The 24,394-nt window shown below is 33.6% G+C and overlaps 3 protein-coding genes across 3 annotated transcripts; 2 read left to right on the forward strand and 1 right to left on the reverse strand.

Annotated features, from left to right (window-relative positions):
* Window positions 1-1,482: 1,482 nt before the first annotated feature.
* On the forward strand, window positions 1,483-14,021 carry LOTGIDRAFT_231307 (hypothetical protein). The gene is made up of 18 exons (XM_009052363.1): window positions 1,483-1,612; window positions 2,134-2,268; window positions 2,572-2,781; window positions 3,187-3,364; window positions 3,724-5,216; window positions 5,689-6,599; window positions 6,811-6,977; window positions 7,348-7,566; window positions 7,843-7,990; window positions 8,416-8,588; window positions 8,869-8,972; window positions 9,188-9,413; window positions 9,716-9,801; window positions 10,594-10,863; window positions 11,328-11,396; window positions 12,036-12,112; window positions 12,335-12,413; window positions 13,233-14,021. Exons 2-18 carry the CDS (start codon window positions 2,170-2,172, stop codon window positions 13,476-13,478), a joined length of 4,755 nt encoding a protein of 1,584 aa, XP_009050611.1. The 5' UTR covers window positions 1,483-1,612; window positions 2,134-2,169; the 3' UTR covers window positions 13,479-14,021.
* A 743-nt stretch (window positions 14,022-14,764) lies between these two features.
* Window positions 14,765-17,497, reverse strand: LOTGIDRAFT_158961 (hypothetical protein; the record flags this gene model as incomplete). The annotated part of the gene is made up of 5 exons (XM_009052364.1): window positions 14,765-15,100; window positions 15,484-15,620; window positions 15,978-16,094; window positions 16,421-16,598; window positions 17,309-17,497. The coding sequence occupies 5 exons, from the start codon at window positions 17,495-17,497 to the stop codon at window positions 14,765-14,767; spliced, it is 957 nt and encodes a 318-aa protein (XP_009050612.1).
* Window positions 17,498-23,179: 5,682 nt separating this feature from the next.
* Window positions 23,180-23,726, forward strand: LOTGIDRAFT_89154 (hypothetical protein; the record flags this gene model as incomplete). Its single annotated transcript, XM_009052090.1, has 2 exons — window positions 23,180-23,319; window positions 23,558-23,726. Coding segments are annotated over 2 exons (309 nt in total), but the record flags the coding sequence as incomplete, so codon positions are not given.
* Between the last annotated feature and the right edge of the window lie 668 nt (window positions 23,727-24,394).

Raw genomic sequence — 24,394 nt, forward strand, 5'->3', positions numbered from 1 at the left:
ACTTTGATCTTCATTAACATTGAGATTCGAGCCTACAAAAATAAAGGAAAATTTATTGAGAGGATAAGAAATATTTCAATTAAAAAAAAAAGATTAAAAAGTATTTGGAAACTTTTTGTTTGTATTGGGATACTGATAGCATTGAATTGCACCATTCTAATTTTCAGTCAGACGTCATCTACATAATTGTGTCTAGTTTTTATCTCATCAAACTCTACATCTCGCATCTTGTCAGTTAATAGAGCTCTTAGTAACATCACAGTTAATAAGAATGCGTCGGTTATATCTTACCTATTCTATTAGAATTATTATTGGTTTCATTCTTATGTTTTGGTCGTTGAACACAATCTGACTGTAATGGTATTGCTTGTTGATTGGCTGGAGAACTAACTGGAGTGTCTAAAGTTTGTAACATCGGTTGCCAGCCTTGATTTATTGTATTAGACAAAGGTTTATTGGGCAAATCTGGAGGCACTTGATGATATCTGGGAAAATCGTTGAAAGAATGTATGTTTCTAACATCTTCTGCAATAGGTTGATTAGTAAAACTGATAAATCTTGGGAAAAATTCAGGAGAATTTCTAGTTGCTTCATCCATTTCCATATCTTCTGTACTGGTGTTTTGACCTAGACTGATGTCCATAGCTTCAAAACTCTGGTTGTTGTTATTGCTGGTCCAAGTATCTTGATTATAATAAGCCATTTTATGTAGTTTCACCTTATATGATAATGTATAACACTCTTTATTGAATTAATACCATATATATGAAACTAAATTGTCAAAAAACTCAAAAGGGGTTTTCTAGCACTGGTCAAAGTTCAAAACAACTTAAATATTCTATGACTATTTAAATAGGCAAGTGATTTAAAATTGCTACTTTATGAGGACTATAATGTTAGTTCCCCACTACTGGTACCGTACTCTATTTCTGAACCACAGTTCCGAGTTAAAAGTTTTTTAATATAAATTTGATCTTATAAATTTACAATCTGGAATGGAAATTTTACTAGTAGGACTGGGGATATTGAACATCCAAAAGATATTCACTGTCTTCCTCCAGTTTTTCTTATATTATTGAATTTCACCTGTCACTCATCACTCAGTAAGAGGTAGGACTATCACTGAACAAAGTTCGCGGAAGCCAATACTGTTACACTGTGATCACAGCTTTATAATAAGATTTGTTTATTTCTTTAATCCCTTTTCTAATTTTCACGATAATGGGGGACAACTCTCTTTTTATTTGTGTCCTCTAGCACTCGGTATAGTCTTAAAAATTCTTGAAATTTAGGTTAGAATATTTTGATTTTTTTACATTAAGATTGTAGAATTTTATATTCTTTATCTAGATTGTAGACTTAATATCATTTTAAAATATTTTTGAAACTTTTTGATGTTTAAATCATCACCTTTTAGGTAATGCCTTGGACTCAATTTAACTGTAGCAAAGTATAACACAAGTTTGTTTATAGAAACCACAAAATGGCCGACGCTTCTCATAGAAATTAAAAAAAAAAAACTTTTTTTTCGCAGATTCTTCGATTTATTCCTAGAATTGTTGAATGATGCTTTGTTGCTTGAGATGAAGATGATTTCCTCAGTTTGAAGAAGGTAAATTGAGAGACTGACATTTGCATTATCTTACAAAGTCAAAGATTGAAAGATTCCTTTCTCTTACCGGTACTCTTATTATTTCTGACTTGGACAATTGTCTGAATTAGAACAATTAACAAGTTTTTTGAATTGTTTCCGTTGAATGTTTCACAGACAAAAAAAAAAACAAAAAAACAAGACAAAGTCAGAGCATTGCTAAAAGTACACTTACATCAACATTCACGAGTTCCAATTTCACTTTAACAAACTAAAATGTCAACATTTTTATAATTTTTGTCCAGATCATCTACACAGTAACACATTGTTTACAAGCTTATTTATCTGAGTGTCATGATAATGCCTTTTTCACTAGATGTAGCAAATTGATGATGTCACTTGGCACTAGCCTTTGTTTCATTTCTGCATCATGTAACGTCTTTTCACTCAGATCAGATGGAGCAACAGAAACACTAGCCTAGCTGGCAGAATAAGCCTGGCTGACACTGTTCAATGTTCATTATTATTTATTTCACTTTCAGAGTTTAAAATTTGGACCTCCAAAAGAAGTTGAAAGAATGGAGAAGTTTTATAATACACCAATATTTGGAGGTTATTCCCTACCTACACTAACTGAAGGCAGTATAGTGATCAGTGAGGCAGAGGAAATAAATGAGGTAAACTTATGTTTTAGAATAAAATGGAATAAAAGAAATAAGTTGATATAAACTTACAAGTTGCTAATTTATGACCAGATTCGTTGTTTGGTTGTAGTGATTAAGGCACTTTTGAACTTTAGAAGTGTCTTTTTTTTTCAATTTTAAAATCCAGCCAGACTCCCTTGGCCTCATTTTAACTTGGATTGTGCTAAGGTTTTAGTTATATTGATTTCCAAAGTTACTAGACATGCAATAAATATTACAAGATTCAATTTAAATACAGTAGAAATTTTTTCAGAAATAAATTTTGATGTGTTTCAGGTGAAGTCCCTTCATGAACAAGGAATACAGGCTACATCATCTCAAGAATACAATGAAGCTGTAGCTCTATATAATGAAGCTTTAGAAATAGATTCTACTAACCCTTCTGTTTTAGCAGCTAGAGCTTATGCTTATATTGAAATAGGAAATTATGCTGGGGCTTTACATGATGCTGAGGCTGCTTTAGCCATTGATCCACAGAATTCACAGGTTAGTACTGGTACATATGATACGGCCAAGACTGGAAGCTTATTTTCATATAAGAGTTTTATGCAGTATGCTATACTGGCTTTCTGCTTGGATATCACACACAATAATTGAAGTTATGAAAATAGTTAATTATAGATAAGCATGTTGTATGAGCACCGGAACATTTGCAGAGAAAGATTTTCTGTTACAATACAGGGCCTTGATATGATCTTGTGTGTGTAATCTCCCGACTGCTTCATAAGAAATAATATGATGATGTCTGTTATACAATTTTGTATTCAACCATTTCATTTAAGCCTTGGAACAAATCTCTTTTGAAATAGTATGAAACATGAATATAATTAACATGTTTCAGTTTCTGTTTTGATATTTCTAAGTTGACACTTATTGTTATTTTTATTACAGGTCAACTGTGTACTAGGCCTAGCTCTACATTATTTAGGCCAGAGTAGTGATGGTTTACTGTCATTATTAACTGGTTTAGAATTAGATCTAGAAGATGCCAGTCAAATCACTGATCATATTGTTTTATTAGTAACTGGTATCTGTAAACTAGAATCTCAAATTAGTGATGGACTCAGAGGTATAGTGACTTGACTTATTGTTATGTTAGTCTGATGAAAGGCAGATCAAGATAATTCTCTTTTCAATTTCCGGCCAGTTACTACAAAAGCAAGACTTCAAAAAAAGAATTTCTAGAAATGCATTTTAAACTGGCTTTTCTTCCTAAAGATTCTTTCTTGTGGTTATCTTACATATTGCTCGAGTTAGAATTGGTTTTGAAAACTCCTTATTAAACATAATGGGATTTTTGAAATGATAACATTGGAAATAGTTCTTCATGTGGCTTACATTGATTTAGTTGGTTTGATATGAAATAAGCTAATTATTCATGAGATCACAACCAAATTGATAAATTACACTGTATTAATTCTCTTTTAGAAATGGATAATTATAAAAAGCTGACAGAAGTAGGAGTTTTATTGTACCAAAACAAGAAATATGATCTCTGTATTCATGTTTTAGAAACTGCACAAAAACTTCAAACAAATCAGAAAGGAATAACTATGAGATTGTTATTGACTTTAGCTAATGCTTTCTCTGCCTGTAGAAAGATAGTGGAGGCTATAAATTGCTATATGGAATGCTATGGGGTGTCTTTAGCTACTCATGACACCTTGTATGAAACAAAATCTCTAGTGAATATAGCAACATTATATCTAGAGACTGGTGATACATATCAAGCTATTATTAACTATGAGAAATTACATCATTTAGAAGCCGAACTGATCACTGAACTCAATGGAGAAGTCAGCATGCCAGATTATTGGACTAAAGAGCTACAGTGTGGCCTACATCTTAATTTAAGTATTGCTTATAAAACTATTGGTAATATCCATTCAGCTGTGAACCATGCCAAGACCTATATGGCACTTCTTGAGAAATATGGATTTTCTGGAAAGATGCATGCTGAATCATATCACAATACAGGCATGTTAAATGAAATACTTGGGAACTATACTGAAGCTCTTGAAAGCTATAAGAAGTATTTGGCTTTATCTAAAAAAGAAGGAAAGAAAAAGTGTATTGGTCAGGCGTATGGATGTTTGGGTAGTGTGTATGCAGCTCTCAGGAACTGGCAATTAGCTGTAACCTATCACGAGCAACATATTAAGATAGCTAAAAAAGCACAAGATAAGAAGATGTTGATAAATGCATATGAAATGTTAGGTGATACATACATGTCTAAAGGTGATTATGAAACTGCTGTAACAACATTTGAAGCAATGCTTAATACCTGTATACGAACTGATTATAGAAATAAAGCTACAGCAATATGTAAACTAGGTAATGCATATAGAGCACAAGGTAAACATCAATATAGTATGTATTTCTATCAACAAGCTAGTGATCTTGCTGTAGATTTTGATTTTGGTGATATTCAGACAATGAGCCAATATAACATAGCCTGTATGAATCAAAACTCAACACAAATGGCAGATATTGAGCTGGCACGAAAATATTTTCTAAAACTGATTCCATATTTTGAAAAGAAGATCACAGAACATGATGAACAGGGAAGTTATTGTCCAGCAGAATATAAACAACAATTACAACAATGTTATGATGGAGTTATAAATGTATTAGCCAAAATAGGAAATAAAGAAGATTGTTTAGAATTCGCTGAGAGTTGTCGAAAACGATGTGTCACTCAGTTACCAAACTACTCCTCTGTCCCTGGACAGAATGTGTACAGGACATCAGAGAAATGGTCGTGTCAGAAGTTGGAAAGTGTTGTATCGGGACAGAGTGCCACTGTGTTATATTATTCTCTATTAGATTCTAATCTATTATTGTGGGTGCTACAACCAGCTGAAGGTTTAACTAGATTTTATACAAGACGAGCTCCTAAACATATAACTATGACTGAGAAGGTAAGCACTATAGTATTTTTTTTCTGAAGGCTAATTCTCAAAATCTTAACATAAAATAATTTTAGTGTTCCAGTCATCTAATTATTCAATCACTGAAATAGATTTTGAATTTAGTTACATTATTTAATCAGATTACAGTATTTCGTAAATTTGTTAAATTGATTTAAAATTTATTTTTAGGCTATTATTGGTATCAAAAAATTGGTATTTTATCTTCGTTAAGATTTTAAGAAAAAAGCCACTGGTTGTTGATCAATATCCATCGCTATAATTTCATGTCTGTAGAGATAAGATGTTTATGATGGAAGAATTATTCAGAGTATCTAAATAGATACAAGTCTCCATCATTTAGAAGATCTATACATGTAATTAACTTTTAAACAAAACAGGTGTATTCCAAATGCACTTCCAGTCAGAATAGTGCAATTTGTGTTACTTTCCTGCAACAAGTAATGATTGTCTTTATTTACAGATAGAGAATTTACTTCAACAACTGTTTACAGGAATGGATTATAAAAATAGATTGAATGAATGTGAAAATAGAGCTCTTCCTTCTGCTAATTCTCATATTGATGCCATTCGTGCCAAAAACCAAAAATTATCCAAAGGAACCAAATCAAATCAATCTGAAGTGACAAGAAAGACCTCTGAAGATGAAGAAGCCAGTAAAAGATCGGTAGAAAGACAACTGTATGATATCTTACTGTCACCAATAGAAGATATTCTCTCTAAACTACAACCAAATAGCAACCTAATCATTATCCCTGATAAACATCTAAACCATTGTCCTTTTAGTCTTCTTCAGAACTGGACATTAGTGCCCTTAGCTAACAGATTCACCATTACTTATCTCCCTTGTCTGCTCTTACTTGATAGAGTGTTAAGAAATGAGATTGAAGCTCTCCGCCTTCTTGATGAGTTGAAGTTCGAACGAAGTCAGTCACGTTGCGGTAGAGTGTCTAAACTTCTAAAATTACGATGTACAGGATCAGTTTATAGTGATACACCAGAAATGTCACGAGAAAACACCATGATCAATTTAAAATCTGTATCAAACCCAAGATTGTGTACATCTCAGAGTTCAGTGAAATTAGAGAAGGGGAACACTTCAGTCAGTCTAGGTATCAGTAGAGAGAACACCTTCCTGACTTTATCATCCAGGTTAGGACCAGATGGTACACAGGATGTGCCATCACTTTCAGTAGGTTTAGGACACCCGGTATCACCTGAGAAAATGATGTCAACTCATACCTTCACTACATTAACCAGTGAGACAGCTACTGGAACAGATATAGTTCAGTCATCTCAAGCTGTTACTCAGTTTGTTCAACTCAGCAGTCCAGATAAATGTTTAGTTATTGGTGCTCCTAAATTTAATTCAAGGTAAACTTGAAAAGTATTTATGATTTCTGAATATCATAGAGAAATATGAGAGAACATGGAATAATCATCTGTATGTAATCTTCTATTGACCTGGTGCCTGGTGTCAGTAATGTAACTTCTACAAACCAATCATATTTTCATGAGTATTGTGTATTTACAATCATCTAAGATATCTGACAGAGATTTAAATGTCTGCCTATTTGTATTGTAGCTTAGTATTAAATGGTAAAGAATGGAAACCACACAGTGATATGAATTCAGCTAAAAAAGAACTAAAGAATATTGCTAAATGTCTAGATATTGATCCTATTATTGGTGAAGATGCTACTAAAGATAGATTTCTACAAGAGATTCAAAAAGCTACTGTCATTCATATTGGTAAATAACTCTTTCATTTCATGCCTAGGTACATTGTAATATGTTGACCTGACAAAGAAAAATAAGAAGAATAAACTCACTAAAGTGATATGGTCCTGTCAAAATTAGCTATGGGTTCAAACATAGATGCAATGTTTACAATGAACAAAAATATTCATGTTGCAAAGAGTAATACATATTTACAATTTCAAAAGATCCATCAAGAATTACTGCGTTATTGCTCTTGTTTAAAACATCAATAATGATTTTGAACCGTATAAAGAAAAATAAGATTTGGTCAGACGATAATCTAATTGTGATTCATTTGTGTAGTTCAAATTCAATTCACAATACTTGAAGCCTCATAGTTATATAATATTTGTTATTTCAGCAACATTTGGTTGTTTAGAGAAAGGATATTTAGTAATGACACCTAATAGTAGAAATGAAGATAACCCATTACCAGAAGAAAGCTATTTAATAACACCAGAAGATATATTAAATATTAAACTTCAGGCTCAGTTAGTGGTATTAAATGTTGGATATAGTCCCACTAGACAACAGTATATTCATCCCAGCTTTATTCTACCTACTCTCTTTCTAGCTTCAGGTAGGACTTTTACTTTCTTTGTTTCTGTGAGGTTAGACTATAACCAAACCTAACTCTCAATACACATATTTCATTCCATAGGAAACTTTTGCAGTTCACTTTTTGATGAGACTTGTGGTTTGTCGTCAATATGTTTTTTGCTATAAGGTGTGCTCTTGATTTTGATTATTTTTAACACCAAATGGCATATGCTCTCATAAATTATCTATGTATGCCCCTAGCTTAAAGAAATGATAAATCTTGGTGATGATAGTTTTATGTTAAAATATATTTCAGGAGCTCAATGTGTATTGATAAATCAATGGCAGTTACCAGATGTAATAATGAATAAATTTTACCACCATTTCTATCTGGCATTACAAGATACAACCAGGCTATCACAAGCTGTAGCTTCTTCTATAGAGGTGTTAAAAACAGATGATAGGTTAGTCTTATCTGTCAACCAGTACAAAAATATTGAAATTTTCAGGGTAAAAACCTGTTTACCACCAAAATATAATATGTACATATATGTACAAAATCACAGGAACTTTTAACAATGTAATAACTTCAGTAATTGGCATAGGAGGTTTGTATGTTGGTTGAAATTTAATGTGGGGGTAATTTTAAGGTTCAAATTGGGTTTCTTAATAAGATAAAACAGTTCCCCATGGAATATGATATTTAAAACTCTTTCTGTCAGGATACCATGTGGAATTATAAATGACCTGGCAACAATAGTCATGTTAACCCATGTAACTTTAATTCCCCGAACACATTCATTCCTTGTATTTACATAGATAGTTGCAATGTTATAAATTGTTAAAGGTGTACTTGTATCAATATATTAAATATTATGATCAATTTCAGATGTAACCATGTTTGTTTATGGTGTCCGTTTATATTGGTTGGTAAAGATATAACTATCAATATTAAAACTATTAAACAAGCTATGTTAAACCAGTATATAGATAGAGTAGAGAATACAGTACAAGATGAAACTTGTCAACAATATCTTAATTTACCATCATCTATAACACCTAGTTAGTACATTTCATTCTTAATTTTAACAATATGCTCAGTCTATTATCATATGACAATGAAAGTTGAGTTGAAGCAATCAGATTTCATAGCATAGTTGAAATATCCAATATCAGAAAATCCAAATAACTGTTAGACTTAAACTCCATTCCACTTCAAATTGAGGTGTTGACTCACTTTTTTGATGTCATATAGATTAGAATAGCGTTATTTGCCTATAGCTTTTTTAATCATTATTTGTAATTGGATTTCTTTTCAAATACTGAACTATTTATTTTCCAGTTGCCAGTTCAGAAGAAAATAAAGAGAAGTTACAAAGAATATTAATAAAACTATTGTCTCATTGTCCTCATCAGTTATCTGTTTTACATGACTTATTAGAATTGGTCAGTATTGATATAAGTAATTAATTTACTAATTAATTGGAAATAATTTATTAATTAATTTGTCAGTATTATTAAGTCATTTTGAGCTTACATCTTAGCAAAAAACATTGAATAGTCTGGGCCCAACTCAACATATAGGGATCACTGAAATGTAACTGGTTAATAAAGACTAAATTTAAATGTATATCAGTAGTCTTTTGTAAATGTGTTTTCAGTTGGATGCAGCTTTAAAGCGTCTACATACAGAGGAGAATAATAAACTAACTTCCAGTCTGACTGACAATATCATAAAGAGTAATGGTGGATTAGAATTATTAAAATTATTAGGTTTTCATTTCCAAGCTAAAGGTTACGAGCTAGATAAACCATATATTATATATCCACATTGGAACCATGATAGTCTGTTGATTCCTGCTTATGATTCTATACGATCTTTAACAGGTATTGTCTTACTTTATATACTGTTATAAGTTCCATTTACATGACTAATTGATGTGCTAGTTTAGTTTTATGATCATGGTTTATTAGAATTTAGAGCAATCTACATTGGTTAGGTAATTGGATGTCAGTATTGTAGCTTAAACTGATATAGTTAGAACAGACTGTGAAACTTTTCAAATGAGTCCAAGATTTTGTAAGCAAGTGACAATTTAAAGGCCAATTGGTTTGTTTTACTTATTGTGAAGTTCTTTTTTCTAGATCAAATGCTCGATCAAAGAATACACATTTTCCTTTTTTTTCAGATTTGTCTTCCAGTCCAAGATGTTGTCAAGTTATGTCTTATATATTCCCATTGAAACAAGACAATATATCGTTAATGGTGGATCTGGTAAGTTTAATACCTTCTTTGCTTGATTGAAAAGGTGTGCTTTGGGCCCAAGTTGGGGGAAAGGGGGATAATTTGATCTAAGTGGAAGACTAAAGGGGGATAATATGATATAATTTGAAGACTAAAGGGGAATAATATGATATAATTTGAAGACCAAAGGGGAATAATTTGAAGACTAAAGGGAGATAATTTGATGACTAAAGGGGAATAATTTGATGACTAAAGGGGAATAATTTGAAGACTAAAGGGAGATAATTTGAAGACTAAAGGAGAATAATTTATAGACTAAAGGGGAATAATTTGAAGATTAAAGGGAGATAATTTGATGACTAAAGGGGAATAAAGGGAGATAATTTGAAGACTAAAGAGGAATAAGTTTAAGACTAAGGGGAGATAATTTGAAGACTAAAGGGAGATAATTTGAAGACTAAAGGGAGATAATTTGAAGACTAAAGGGGAATAATTTGATGACTAAAGGGGAATAATTTGATGACTAAAGGGGAATAATTTGAAGACTAAAGGAGAATAATTTATAGACTAAAGGGGAATAATTTGAAGATTAAAGGGAGATAATTTGATGACTAAAGGGGAATAAAGGGAGATAATTTGAAGACTAAAGAGGAATAAGTTTAAGACTAAGGGGAGATAATTTGAAGACTAAAGGGAGATAATTTGAAGACTAAAGGGAGATAATTTGAAGACTAAAGGGGAATAATATGCTATAATTTGAAGACTAAAGGGGAATAATATGATATAATTTGAAGACTAAATTTACTCTCACTCTTGTTTCAGCTCTGTTTAACCAAACATGCCAGTGATATACAATTAAAAGTTTGTGATTTGTCTGTTCGTCTATTATGGCAGAATAAGCAGATTCGAAAACTTCTAATTGAGACAGGATTCCATCAAATTGGATATTTATTGAATTTCAACCAGACGGCATTAAACAGAAAGTTATTGACTGGATTGTTACAGTTATTATTAGCTATTAGTTGTTATAAAAGTCAAGTATTACTGTATAGACTAGATGTTAGTTTATTGGGACATACAGTAGGTTTACAGGTAGGTTGTGTTTATGTATCAAATAAGATGAAATGGAGTTTATATGTCCTACTTTTCTGCACCAGATTAGACTAACAAAGATGGGCAAAGTCATACAGTGCGAAATGATTTCAATTTCCATCTGTGAAGGCATCTATAATGTGCACAGCCTGAAGCACACATGGCCTATGTTTATTGTCTAATCCAAACAACCAGATGCTCTTTTTTATGTTGACCTCTCTGACTGGCATCAATCACGGGGCAACTGGATAAGAAAATCTGAATGGTTTTATCTTGATGGATATTGCCCTTGAGTAATATTGAGTATATATATTGTTAATAAGTGACAAAATATTAGTTAATCCTTGTTACACAGTGAAAAGATATAAACTTACTCCAGAAAATATCTGTCCAGATAATTGTTTAATTATAAATACGTGTATTTTCATCCTGAGATATTTTTCAGCCTCCATTTTATGTTTCAGACTTATAATACATCAACAGAAATTAAAAATCTTCCATCTTTAACACCATTAATACTGCCTAGAAATCAGGTAATACTTTAAATACTTCCAGACTCTTTTGCATTCGACAATTCTCAGTTTCTGTAAGCTGAATCTAACACAGCAATTAACGGTAAATTTCGATGTGTCTTTTTGGGCAAGACTCCTCATTTCCGGTATTAAGCAGTGATTTGTCTACTAATTGCAACCTAAATATAGTCCTTAAATTCAGATACTTTGGGAGATATTTCTGACACACACTTATGTATTTGATGCTATATTGTGACTATTGGTTATCCAAATACATCTTATCAGTTAAAATGTTTTCTTTTTATTGACTTTGTTTACAAACACTTGTAGTCGTGAACAACCTGCCTCTAATATTTAAAATATCAGAATCATGTGATCACGATGTGACAATATTGACATAGTTCCGGTAAAGAGAAATGGCCGTTCATTGATATGTTGCGGGAGTGCTTGCGTAACTTTCACTGAGGGAGTTTGGCACTCTTATGGCAGTGGAATAGCTAAGTCGGTAGTGAGTTTGGACAATTAAAAGCTGAGGCTTCTCAAGGTAGGCTGATTCCCCGACCACTGCTTCCCAATAATGTTCAAAACATATCATTGGATGGAATAATCCGGTTAGACACAATTGTGGATTTGTAATATTAAAATGATTGTTTATTTTAGTTGAGAATGAGTACACCATGGTTTAGTAGAACAGAAAGTTTCAGTGAAATGGAAGAGAAAATATGTCTAGCAAGAAGGTATTTTTTTTATTGAAAAAGTTTACTCTGAATTATTTTGAGTATATGAGGATAAAGAATTTAGTATAATTTGTGATTTGAGAATATGTCAATGTTCCCAGTGTCTTCTGTTATTGAACAATTAAAATGAAATGAATGGAGTTTTATGTCCTACTTCTGTTATTGAAGTCATAGAAGTGTGATCATTAAGCAGAAAGTAATGATAATACATTTTGTTTTCAGTAAATCCGAGTTAGATGAAGAATATGATGAAAATAAACAACAAGTTAAAGATTGGCACAAATCTTCAGTTGTAGCTCAGGTAAATATAAAAATTGATTTCCTAATGATAAGCTTTACTATATATTAATCACAGGAAGTCTATCTTTAAACAATAACGAGAATTTTTCAAGTTCCCTAGTAATAGTAATGATATTTGTCTATCAATGTTTTTTATGTCATGTTGTATTTTGACTCAACAATATGCCATAGGCCTACATCTCCATTTCTTATTTTGCTCAAATAGTAAGTAACCCATATTGAACTCAAAGTTGTGTAGAGGTAAAGATTAGAATATTGTATAAAATTATTTCAATATGATATTTAATATTTATTTATGAACCATGCTAGCCAAGGATATAGTGGTAAGCTATCTTAGTGTTACATTCTTATATGATTTATTGTCCTATATTCCATTCTTTCTAGTTTCCATTGAAATATTGTTTTCAGTTTCTTTCTGTTATAATGGATTCAATTGTAAAGTTCCTGACTAAGTTCTCAGTTAGAATGTTTTATATATAGGTGACAGATGCCTTTTTTTGTTTTTCCGTTTTTGTAATTTTCAATAATTAATTTGGTAATAGACATATTATATTTTGTCAATTCTGTGAACTTTTGGTGAAATACTCATTGCATATCAGGGTTTTTTTTTTTTGCTCTGTTTTAATTGTATGTCACGTGTGCTACAGGCTGTGCAAATTAAATATCCCTTGACATTTGGAAATAAACAGACCTATCCTGTCACACTTTTCCTCATGACACACTGCATGATGTTACCAGTCTTCATAAGCATCAAAAGAAGCAGAAATGCAGGATATACAAGTATATATGAACTAATACTGTTCTAATACTATTGTTACAGGCCAATGAAATGTTAGAAGAAGTAGGTCAACCAGTTAGTAGAGAAAGTAAAATAAAAGTAGTACATGGTTCTGGTGGATTAAAAGATATAATACCAATAGAGAAAAAACATCATTTATTAAATAGGGAGATAGATCAGAGAAGAGATTACGCACATTTTGTTTATAATCAACGTTTAAATAATGTTAATAGCCGATATCGTAATGATGTCATGAAACTTTACCTACCATATATCAAATCAAATTAACAAAACTCTTGTCATGTCAATCACTGGGACTTAAAAGGAAATGTAAAGAGGTTTTATAAAAGGTTTATGTGTATAGGGACAATGATAGCTTCAATTTGCACCATTGCTATTTTAAAGTCAGTACCATGTGGGTTAAAATGTAATTTGTAAAAATTAGAACGTTTATGAGTCAGATAAAACACTTCCCCTTAGGTTCTCATGATATTTCAAACCCTTTCCCTCGGAAAATCCCTTTGGATAAAGGTTTTAAATAGCAAAACCCGGCCCAGCCGTGTTTTACCCTATACATAATGGGTGTTGGGTGTCCTTTATTAGGGAAAACCAGCACATTCAATTGAATATGGTTTTGATATATTTCGCTTGTTTATTGTTGTTTGTGTTTTCCGATTATTTGCGCTATTTTGACGCACCAAACTTTTTAATTCTAATTTATTTATTGGGTTATGAAAAATATTTTATATATATTATTTTGTGGTAAAGTGTTTACTTAAGAATCTGTGATATTTACATTTGTTTTCAATAAAAACGTTTTCCTTAGTAAAATCTTTTAACGTTCTTTATTCTCCATTAATATGAATTGTTAAAACCCCTAGCGCCAGAAGCGCTACTTGATCGCTATCAGATCTCGCCGTCTTTCTACTCCCCTGCATAAAGACCCGTGACACTCCTTCCAGAACGTCATCATATCAGTACTTCATGGCCTAATTGACATTGGAGCACTACTTGATAGCCAAGATCGGATCACCTTAGGTTTCTCCAAGAAACTCGGTTTCTCAGTCCTTTGCGCTTTGTGACGATCTGGCGTACTCCTCTACTGCCAAGAGTAAAACTGAGCAGAACGCCACCGGTTTTTATAGGATCTCGCCTCTATCGGATCGTCTAAAGCGCAAACGGATTTTCATAGGTCTCCATGATCAGATCCAGCTTGAGCGCCATAGATCGCAGTTATCGCCTTCGTAGCACCAATACAGCCCATGTATAGCATCTTACTGGCCTAACTGGATCGCCAACGCAGCAAAAACTGATCACACAAGGTCGCAACATGTTAAGCGAATTGGGTGGCGACCAAGGACCATGAAGTCGCTATCGGATCTTATAGATCGTTACTGGAGCGGTATCTTAGCGAGCACCGTTTTCCCCATGAAGGTGCAGGATTTGAGATCAGAATAAGAAAAGGAATAGCTCGAAGATAGCATTTATTGTAGAAAAAGGTTAGAAAATCTTCGGAAACATTTGTACAGTTTAACAAATTTCCGGATAGTTGAAACATGCCATGTCACAACTTTTTATGTATTTATTTGCAATGCATTTTTCAACAATTGTTCATATTTGTCTGCGTCTATGTCTAGTACAATGTTGACATTTTCCTTTTTACCCATCACACCTATTCTGTCCACAACTAAAGAGCCTCTAGAATGAGTACCATGTAATTCAACCGTACAGTAATAATCTCCAGACTTTGTCTTGATGGTATTATCTATAGCACAAGCCATACACAATTCATCACACATGATATATCTATCCCAACATTTCTCTTGACATTTTTTAACCATTTTCGCATCCAGTGTGTTCAGTAATTTAACAATAGATGTAGAAACCGATCTTAGTTCGTGATATTTTTCCTGTAAAATACATTAAAAAAAAACACAAAAATATCACAGTAGATATAAATATTGCTTGTACCACAAATTTGATTTTTTAAAATTTGATATCTGTCAGAATGTACCAAATCAATTCAAATGTTAATAATGTTCTTGGAGGAGAACTCTCTCGGACGATCCATAGCGGGTGGGCTTACGCCTAGGCACTGCCATAGAGCTGCTGCATTTTGAATTTTAATCTGGACAGTTGACCCTCCCCCCTCCCATTAAGATAGTCTAACCCTTATTTATACCCCCAGTTTCAGAAGGCTTTTTGTCAACGTTCAGCTGATATACTTAAAGAGCATAACATGTACATGTAAACCCAGGTTTCGATGAAATAACCTGACTATATATAAACTCACCCATGGAAATGAACATTCCAAACAAAGTTCCCAACACACCATAGTAATTGGGCAACCTAAATCATTTAGTACGATATGAGCAGCTTCTGGGTCATAATTGAAATTAAATTCAGCACAAGGAGTAATGTTACCTACACCTATAAAAGACGTGTTTATGTAGTAAACTATGTATCAATCCTTAAAAGGACTAATAATTCAATAAAGTATGACTTCTGGTATTAAATACCAAGGGAGGATATAGGCCGTCATAGGGTCGTGAAAATTTTTACCGTAAAAGATGTAATAGTATTGACAAGTATTTAAATTTATATTAAACAAAAAATCCCCCCCCCCCCCTTTTTTTTAGAATGGATTGAAAAAAAAATTGGCGGTGGCCCCTCCAAAGTTCTACAGCCGCCACTGAAGTGAAGGTAAAAGATAAAGAACGTGAAAGATAATGTATGGATCTCTTGATCTATCATTTAATCAGTATTATATACACGTAGCCTACCCACCTTTATAATTTCCACCCATTATAAAACAGGATTTCAGTCGTTTACCAAAATCAGGATCTAATCTAACAGCTAATGATAAATTGGTCAGAGGTCCTAACGCTACAAGAGTTATCTTTCCTGAAATGTCATGAAAATGGTGATCTGAAAATTGTACGTGGGTAGATGAAATAATATACCATATACAATAGTTTTGGAGGGGGCCCTAATTGAACCCCCATTTTTAACAAATCTAAAAACGTTTTCCCCCGAAATATGTGTCACAATGCATCAAATCAATTCAAATTTTCTCGGGAGTACCCCTCAAACACTGCATCTGAGAAGCCTACACAGTTGCCGCATTTTCCATTCAGCCTTGAGTCGGCCTGCCCCTTGATTGTATCCTCAGAATATAAGGAGGCTGGTACCGCCAACCAAAAAAGCCACAACCTTTTCTTCATTTTTACCTTCATGCTCCTTGGTGATATCCACTAAAGCTTGAGCGGCACATTTCTTTTGTACCAAGTTGAAATCAGGAGGGTTCTCATCTGGAACATCACCAAATCCATCAATCCCATGGTAATTAAGTTCAACTGGCGTTTCTTTTGAAATCAATAGTGCTTTCGAACCCTTATAGACTGGAATCTGCATGATAATAAATAAAGAGTTTGTGCAACAAAATGATATAGAATGCCTTAAAATTATTATTTGGCTGATACCATGTAGAACTCGATATGTCCTGTAGATTTTCAACTAAAATAGGACATTTTAAAGACCAAAGCCTGCATAGATCTACTTTTTCCTGTTTTATAAGCAGACCATATCCATTTCAATATAAGCTTACATATTTGTGATGAATATATAGCTATGTTGATTCCTCGAAAGAGTGTCGGGCGGTCCAAGCCAGTCGAAGAGTTGAGTCAAGTGTTCTGGGAGGTTGAGCAAGCCTTGCCTAGCTAGCGACATCCGCCACAATACTTATTACAGTGGAGCTTCAATGCAATAGTCTTTGGACTCCAGCCAAAGCTTAGATTGATCTCTGGAGACATTCTCGGACCCTCGGCCTCTTGGTATGTAATAGAAATTCGAAATTAACAATATTATCTTTGTGAATTTTCCAAACGGGTTGCCGAGTAAGTAATAGCATTCTTTTAAACAAATAAAACAAAGTTTTTGCAATGGTGAAAATCACTAAAACATCTAGACTTTATATACACCACTTCCAAAAACATATATCCAAAACTTGTTCGTAGGGCAGATTTTGATATCGAATCACTAGAAATTTATCTAGAAAACGTGCCTAAGTCTTTCGAAAAGCATCACATTGTTTGAACAATAATGTAAAGTTTTTCTACCTCTAACTGATCGGCCGCTTTCAGCAAGCGCAAAACGTTTTTTGTTACTTGATGAACATTGGTATTACCAGAAACTGTTGTGATTCCAAGTACAGTTATATTTGGTGATGCTAGTGCAATCAGAATAGCTTGAGCATCATCTAGTCCAGCATCCGTATCTATCAGAAACAACTCACCACCAGACGTCATCTTAATTACTAGATCTAAACAAATATATTATGGGATTATTAACAGGTTTTCTAAATTGTTTATATGTATTAGGGACACTTGTAGCATCAATTCGCATCATTCCAATTCCCGGTCGTCTGTGGTTAATGCAATATCACTTCAACTAAGTGTAGGCTATTGCCATGTTTTAACATTGGGAATTTTAAGCTTGTTATGATGGTAATAGGCACGTTGCCTTGATATTGCTTTTTTGGAAAGGCTATTTTGTTCGGGGCAGTACTTGTACAATTTTTATTCGATGACTTTCATATTTTCAGGGTTGGACGACGAGATCTTGAAGTATATCTGTGAGAATTTTGAAAGAGATCAGTTAACCAACATATGACATACTATGCGTCGACCTTTAGTACGTTACTTTGTGGGCAATTACCTTGGTAATGTGGGGAAGGCCACTTGGAAAGAATATATTATCACACAGAAAGCTCAAGAAATTCACTAGGATGTAGAACATTGGCGGAGAAGGCATGTAACTTAAGAAGCGAATTTTAGAAAATTAGTATTTGATAACTTGATTGCCTATGCGCAATGCATCATTAGGTGCTTCCAATCTTAACTGAATGTCTTAATCCAATATAAATCTCGTCAACGATCTTTAAGAGAGATTTTTCATCGACCTGGCTTGCAGAGTGATTAGTTGGAAGTATATGTGCTTGGATTTTCTTATATAATGGCCGATTGGTGAAAATAGAATGGCCGAAACCTGCGTTTCTCGAAAACATACGACGATAAAATTAAATTTAAAAATATAGATAAAAAGCTGGTTCAATTCTGCGTTTAACTATGTACAATATGTTTTTGGGAGTAAATTTTATACATTCGGAAGGGACAAATAAAGAAGTGGAGATGGCGGTTTCGCGAATTTAGACAAGATCGCGTTTCGATTGATTCCAATGCTTAGGAGTGATTTTATTCGGATTATGGAAATCTTTGTCAGACTGCAACTTGTTTCAATACCTCTTAAAAGGCCTCGTTGTCGAGACCACTACGCTTTTCACATAAGCTAATACTTTTTCAGACATATATGTACTCACTCCACTAAAACATTTTATGCAAATGATTGAATTGAATGTAGTCCATGCTATTTTTAAAAATCGTCTTTCTCTCTCACTTTTGGGGGTTTTGCATGAGTAATTTTTGGTCTGGATTTGGAATTTGATGTCTGAAATTGCATTATCTTTAAGATTTGGTGAGATCATGAGAGACCTAAAGGCGGAAGGCTAATTCTAAAAATTGTCGTTTTGTGAACTGCCAAACTCTAGCGGAAGAGTATAACCGGTAGTAGTCTACTTTCAATTTTAATAGCTCAAAATTTTCATGGTCATCATCATGTATTGAATTTTTTTAGGAGACATTAAGGATTGGCCAGGCTTTCATATTTGACATATTGGAAAGCTTTCAACGAGATTTCTGGAAAAAAGTTGTAGAAGGTTGAATTTCGTATTTTAACGAATATATGCATATGCATATGCAATTATGCAAAATATGCATGGCTCATAGAGTTATATATAGAAACTATATATAACTTATATATAGAAACTATATATAACTCTATGGCCACATCAATTGAAGGCCAGCCAGTGCGCTTGCGCGAAAATGACGTCAAAAAGGGAATTCCCAAATCCTCCTATTGTATGATATCACTGGTTTTCCGTAGAATTGTAGCTCAAGTAAACAGTATTAAATCACGGTCTATTCCTTATTAATATCTTAATTAATATCTGTTAACATACCAATATACAATTAATTTCTTTCTTCGGAGTGTGATAACCTTTATTCTAAACCGGAAGTAAGATAGGAATGCAGTACATATATGGAGAACAATCTAAGACAAAAGTATAATTTATGGAAAACTATTTCAGAAAAATTAGAAATAATAAGAGAGTGGCGCTGAACCAATCAGTTTTTATTGAACTCGCGAACGATTATCAGCACGTTCATGATACAAATTTAATCGCCCTTAGTTAAATAAATGACCATCGGCATAACCGAGTTTACTTCACAATAAGTCAATTCGGTATTATTCGTGCGTGCGCAACATGGCTCATACCTTGATGAGCACTTTATCTGAAGTGTTCCAATGTTGTTAGCGTGTATGCGTGGCTCACAAGCTTGCTAGTTTGAGCACTCTTGCATGGTACGATGATACCACATATGCGGAATCATCCGAGGTGGCTACATAGCCAAACCTCAACCTATGAGCTTGTTTGCGATTTCATCATCCACTGGAAGCGAACGTTAACTTGTCATCTACCAACCTACCTACCAGTATCAGCACTGCACTGATGAGGCCCAGAGGGCCGAAACAATTCTGTTTGCAGTTAAATTGACAGTTATCCATTTATCATTTGGAACGGAGTTTTCTCAGTTCACGGCTTATCTTATCACGATTCTGGCGATTGTAAATGCAGTAAACCCTTTGTACAAGATCCTTTTCCATAGACTTTTCCATCGACGTTTTTCCCGAAGCGGAGGTAGGGATTTAGCGTTTTCCACATGCGCACAGATGATACCGAATTGGCTTATAATCCCAATAAGCTGATTATTGAACAGTTAATTCTTCCAATGGAATAAAATTTTCTTCAGATCTTTCTGTTTGTTGTCAGAAAATTTCAAATGCTGGAAGAATGATATGTTTATCTTCATTCCTATAATCTTAGAACGAATTCTCGAAATGTGTATAGGCTAATTGTTGTTAATGTTGCCCATGTATTGTAGGAAAATCGTTGTAGGCTATTAATTTAAATGCACACTTTGTTATGTGTTTGGGTCGCAACCTATATTATTACAAATGATTATTTAATTATCTTTGATACAGTGATTATGACTTTATTTCAGCCCCTATATCATGATAAGATATATTCTATTGGTCTTTGATAAGTGAACTGTAAGAAATATAATTATGTATTTTAATTGGATCGTGAATAGTCTGTGATTTAAAGGGACAGCTTCGCCATCCGTTTGACCAATGGTACCGTAGTCTCAGAAATGGGTGTAACCTGACCAGTTATAGTGTTCACATCTATATGTCTAAATTTAAGTCCATGTGTGTTCAGAATTATCCGCTTTTGAGAGATTAAGTCTTTTCTTGATACTCTGCCATATGTAGAAAAGACAGTGAAGTTTCTAGTTTAAAGTATATTTGAGAGGAATATGCCATTTTCGTTCAGTTGTAGTATTTTTGAGGACTATTTTACATATATTTAAGACATAAATAAACCCTCGAAAATGTCGAATCATGTCATTAGAGTGCTACAAGATTATCCATGCTAAAACTCTTAACCATGAAATATCAATATCAGAACTGTACTACCCAAGTATATATTCAGAGACTGTAAGGTTCCAAGGTGGAGAGAGTTGTCATAGATCATCCTTTGTCTAATCTATGAATGTGACTAATGTAAAAAATTGTTATGTCCTAATTGACTACGAATGACCTTCATTATCTAACTTTTACCTATATTAGTAAAGATACGCCCTCAGGCAGCCTTGATTTTGTATAAAAATATTTGGCAGTACAGTAGGCTAACACTCACCAATATGAAATATTCAACCTTCAGTCATACACTTCTTTTGAACGCGTTTTCAAGAACAAGGACAATAACTCATACTAAATATTTTCCATTCTTCTGATTTTCAATAGGGTTCATCCTTGGGTGATAACAAACACTCACACCAAGTTTCGTCAAAATACGTCAAGAATTGAGTCTTATAGAATTTTTACGAGCAATTGTGGACGGACGGACATGGGTCACGCCAATTTCATGTGGCCGTATATAATGAAGTATTAGTCATTTGTCCAACTAAAATCAGATCATAATCGCATTAAAGTTATATAAATCATTATATTCTATTATAATCCATTCATGAGGACATATACTTTAAATTCCATTTGTTTTCATAGTTACCATAGCAACCAATGGCATGCCAGTCAATGACTGTACAGACCTACTACTATACACTGCGTAATATATACCAGCTGAAGATATAATATAGCAATGAACGAACATATCGTGTGCTATATGGCTAGGGCGTGTTCTAATTTCAGCCACTCACGGCGTTCAATAAAGGATTAAGGTGCTCTATTCAAATCTTAACGAGATTTAGTATTTACATAACAAGTATACCATAGTTCGCGCATGCCAATTACATGAATACTTTACCTATCATAGTTACTAATGTATCAATGGTGGATCTCTTGATTACAGTGTAAAAATGGTGAAAATGTATATTTAGTGAACGAACGTACGGAATATAGAGGAATATAAATGTAAATAGTTTTATGGACTGACTTGTTGATGTACAAACTGTAAAGAAGTGCCTTAGAAATGAAGTCGACAGTGAAAATGTCGTGGTTATTGTTGTTGTTGACATTAGTAACAAGTTTTGACATGATAACAGGTTAGTTGATTTATATCTAAATATCTTATTTATTGGATAACCAGTCAAATCAGATGAAATTTTTACAAATTGGAACAAGATATTGAATTTCTTTTACTTCTGCAATATTAAATTGCGAAACGAAATCCAGTGCGATGACGTCATTGATCAAGAACTCCAGGGACATGTTGAAAGGAGATAAGTCAGCGATAGGTCACTTTGTTTATCTTTGTTATCAAGTCAATGAATGTATAGACAAACAAATACCGTACAATCGTAAACGTTGTGCTGCTATAGGTATAACTATAAATATAGGCTAACCCGTTTGATTCATTCACTCGCGAAACAGACCATGCTTACTCTTTTCGAAACATTTGATGGCACTTATCTTTGGAGGAGTGCTACTTTTACTCTCGATTTTGTCATAGCCTACATTGGACGAAACTTTGATTAACGGAATTGTTTTCCTTGTATATGTATGTTAAATAAAAAGTGCACATTCTTTATGAGATGCTCGCTGGGACGTTCCTTTTCGAAGAAATACACATTGAAACGCTACCCTTTTCAAAATATGACTCACTTTGGCACAGATGAGCCACCATATTTAGCAGTTCGCCTTGACCATTCTTTCATATAAGGGCATACAAATAAATGAAGACATTTGAAAAAGGAATAGTAAAAATGAAAAATTCTACCATGACCTGACGATGGACATATAATATATAGATTTCATATATCATAGATAAGCGGATGAATTGACGCAGCAATATAAACTCCTATTTTCATTATTCTTTTAATGCATTTATTCTGTATTCTCTGCCCCCTCAAGATTTTGTGCTTGTACGTCTTCATAACTTTAGATTCCTTTCCTCTAACCAAAACTATGATTTTGTATGACAACATCATAGTTTATGCTTAATAAGGAACACTCGGACATTATACATTAGCCAAATAAGGAACAGTCGAAACTACATAAATATTATATTATATTAGCTTAATAAGGATCAGCTGGACCTTCGTTACACTAGTATTATAAGAAACAATCGGAACTAGCTATAGCTATAATATTACTTTGTTGGGCCTTCTTTACATTACCCTTTTAAAGAACAGTTGGATCTAATTTTATTACATTGGCCTCATAAGGAACAAGCAGCATTTGCACCGTAGTAGACTTTCCAAGCACGATTTCATTTCATTATTTGAGAACAGTTCGATGTAAAAAAAAAAAAAGTCTCAAGTAACGTTTATTTGATAGGTCAACTGGTGATTCAAGATATCAGACTAGCTGGAGGCAATAACACCGCTGGTAGAGTTGAGGTACAAATAAACGGTGTTTGGGGAACAGTTTGTGATGACGCTTGGGATGAACTTGATGCTGCAGTTGTTTGTCGGTTCTTGGGATTAAAGTAAGTACATGTGTAGGAATGTCATACACAATCAGACATATCCTGTAAAAGCATATCCTACTAGGGCGGTGCCAGTTGGGTTCAGAAGGAGCATTTGATTTTTATACGATTTTGCCAAGAAATATGTGTCAAAATGCACTAAATCAATTTAATTTTCAATCATTTTCTTTAGGGAGAACCCTTTCAAAAATAGTAATAGTAACTTGTCACGTTACAACCATCCTAATCTCTATTTCAGTAACGGTGGTAAAGCGACGACAGGGGCACAATTTGGACAAGGTGTTGGCACTATATATTTAGATGATGTGTCGTGTCGAGGAGATGAAACCAATCTTGATGAATGTTTAATGAATCCCAGTATAGGCAATGTACAATGTACCCACGCAGAAGATGCAGGAGTCGAGTGCTACGGCTCCGGAGTAACTCCACGAGTTACTACAACAATCGGGCCGCAACCAAATAACTGTAAGTTTAAGGACATGTTTATAGTAGTTGGCTTGTTGAATTTGTTTAAATGCGATAAAAAAAAATCTATAATGCTATATCATACTAACAAAATCAATGTACTTTATTGTAATTTTCTTGTGAATAGTCACGATATTGTCATTACCAATATGGTTGCGCCCCTAAGAAATATTTAGCCCCCTTCCAAGATCATGCTCAGTTGCTGTAGGGTGTATTGAGACGTGTTTCAATGAAAGCACTGACCAAGATCACAGAGCAATAGATAAGCTTATTAATTATGTGAAAATTAGTTAATCATTGGTATGATTTTAGCTAAAAAATACACAAACACGTTTGATAACAAGGAATCTCCTCCCTCTGTTCGAGACTAGGATTATGATAGCTTTGACAATGTATGTATTTCCCGACCGCCCTTTCCCTCTGGCTATCTACGGACCTTCAACGATCTATCTATATTTGACTGGTCATATTAGGTACACAACTAGTACAAGACGTACGCCTGATGGCACCGCAGGGTAATGCTGGAATAGGTGTAGTAGAAGTTAATAACGGTGGTATTTGGGGAACAGTTTGTGATGACGAATGGGATGAACTCGATGCCAGAGTTGTC

This window comes from Lottia gigantea (assembly GCF_000327385.1).
Source record: "Lottia gigantea unplaced genomic scaffold LOTGIsca_18, whole genome shotgun sequence".
Lineage (NCBI taxonomy): Eukaryota > Metazoa > Mollusca > Gastropoda > Lottiidae > Lottia > Lottia gigantea.

Excerpts from the sequence above, each read along its gene's own strand:
- LOTGIDRAFT_231307 (XM_009052363.1), top strand. The coding sequence starts at position 2,170 with ATGGAGAAGTTTTATAATACACCAATATTTGGAGGTTATTCCCTACCT. Across the intron at positions 8,589-8,868 it reads ACCATCATCTATAACACCTA|TTGCCAGTTCAGAAGAAAAT; the intron begins GTTAGTACATTT and ends TTTATTTTCCAG. Across the intron at positions 11,397-12,035 it reads TAATACTGCCTAGAAATCAG|TTGAGAATGAGTACACCATG; the intron begins GTAATACTTTAA and ends TGTTTATTTTAG.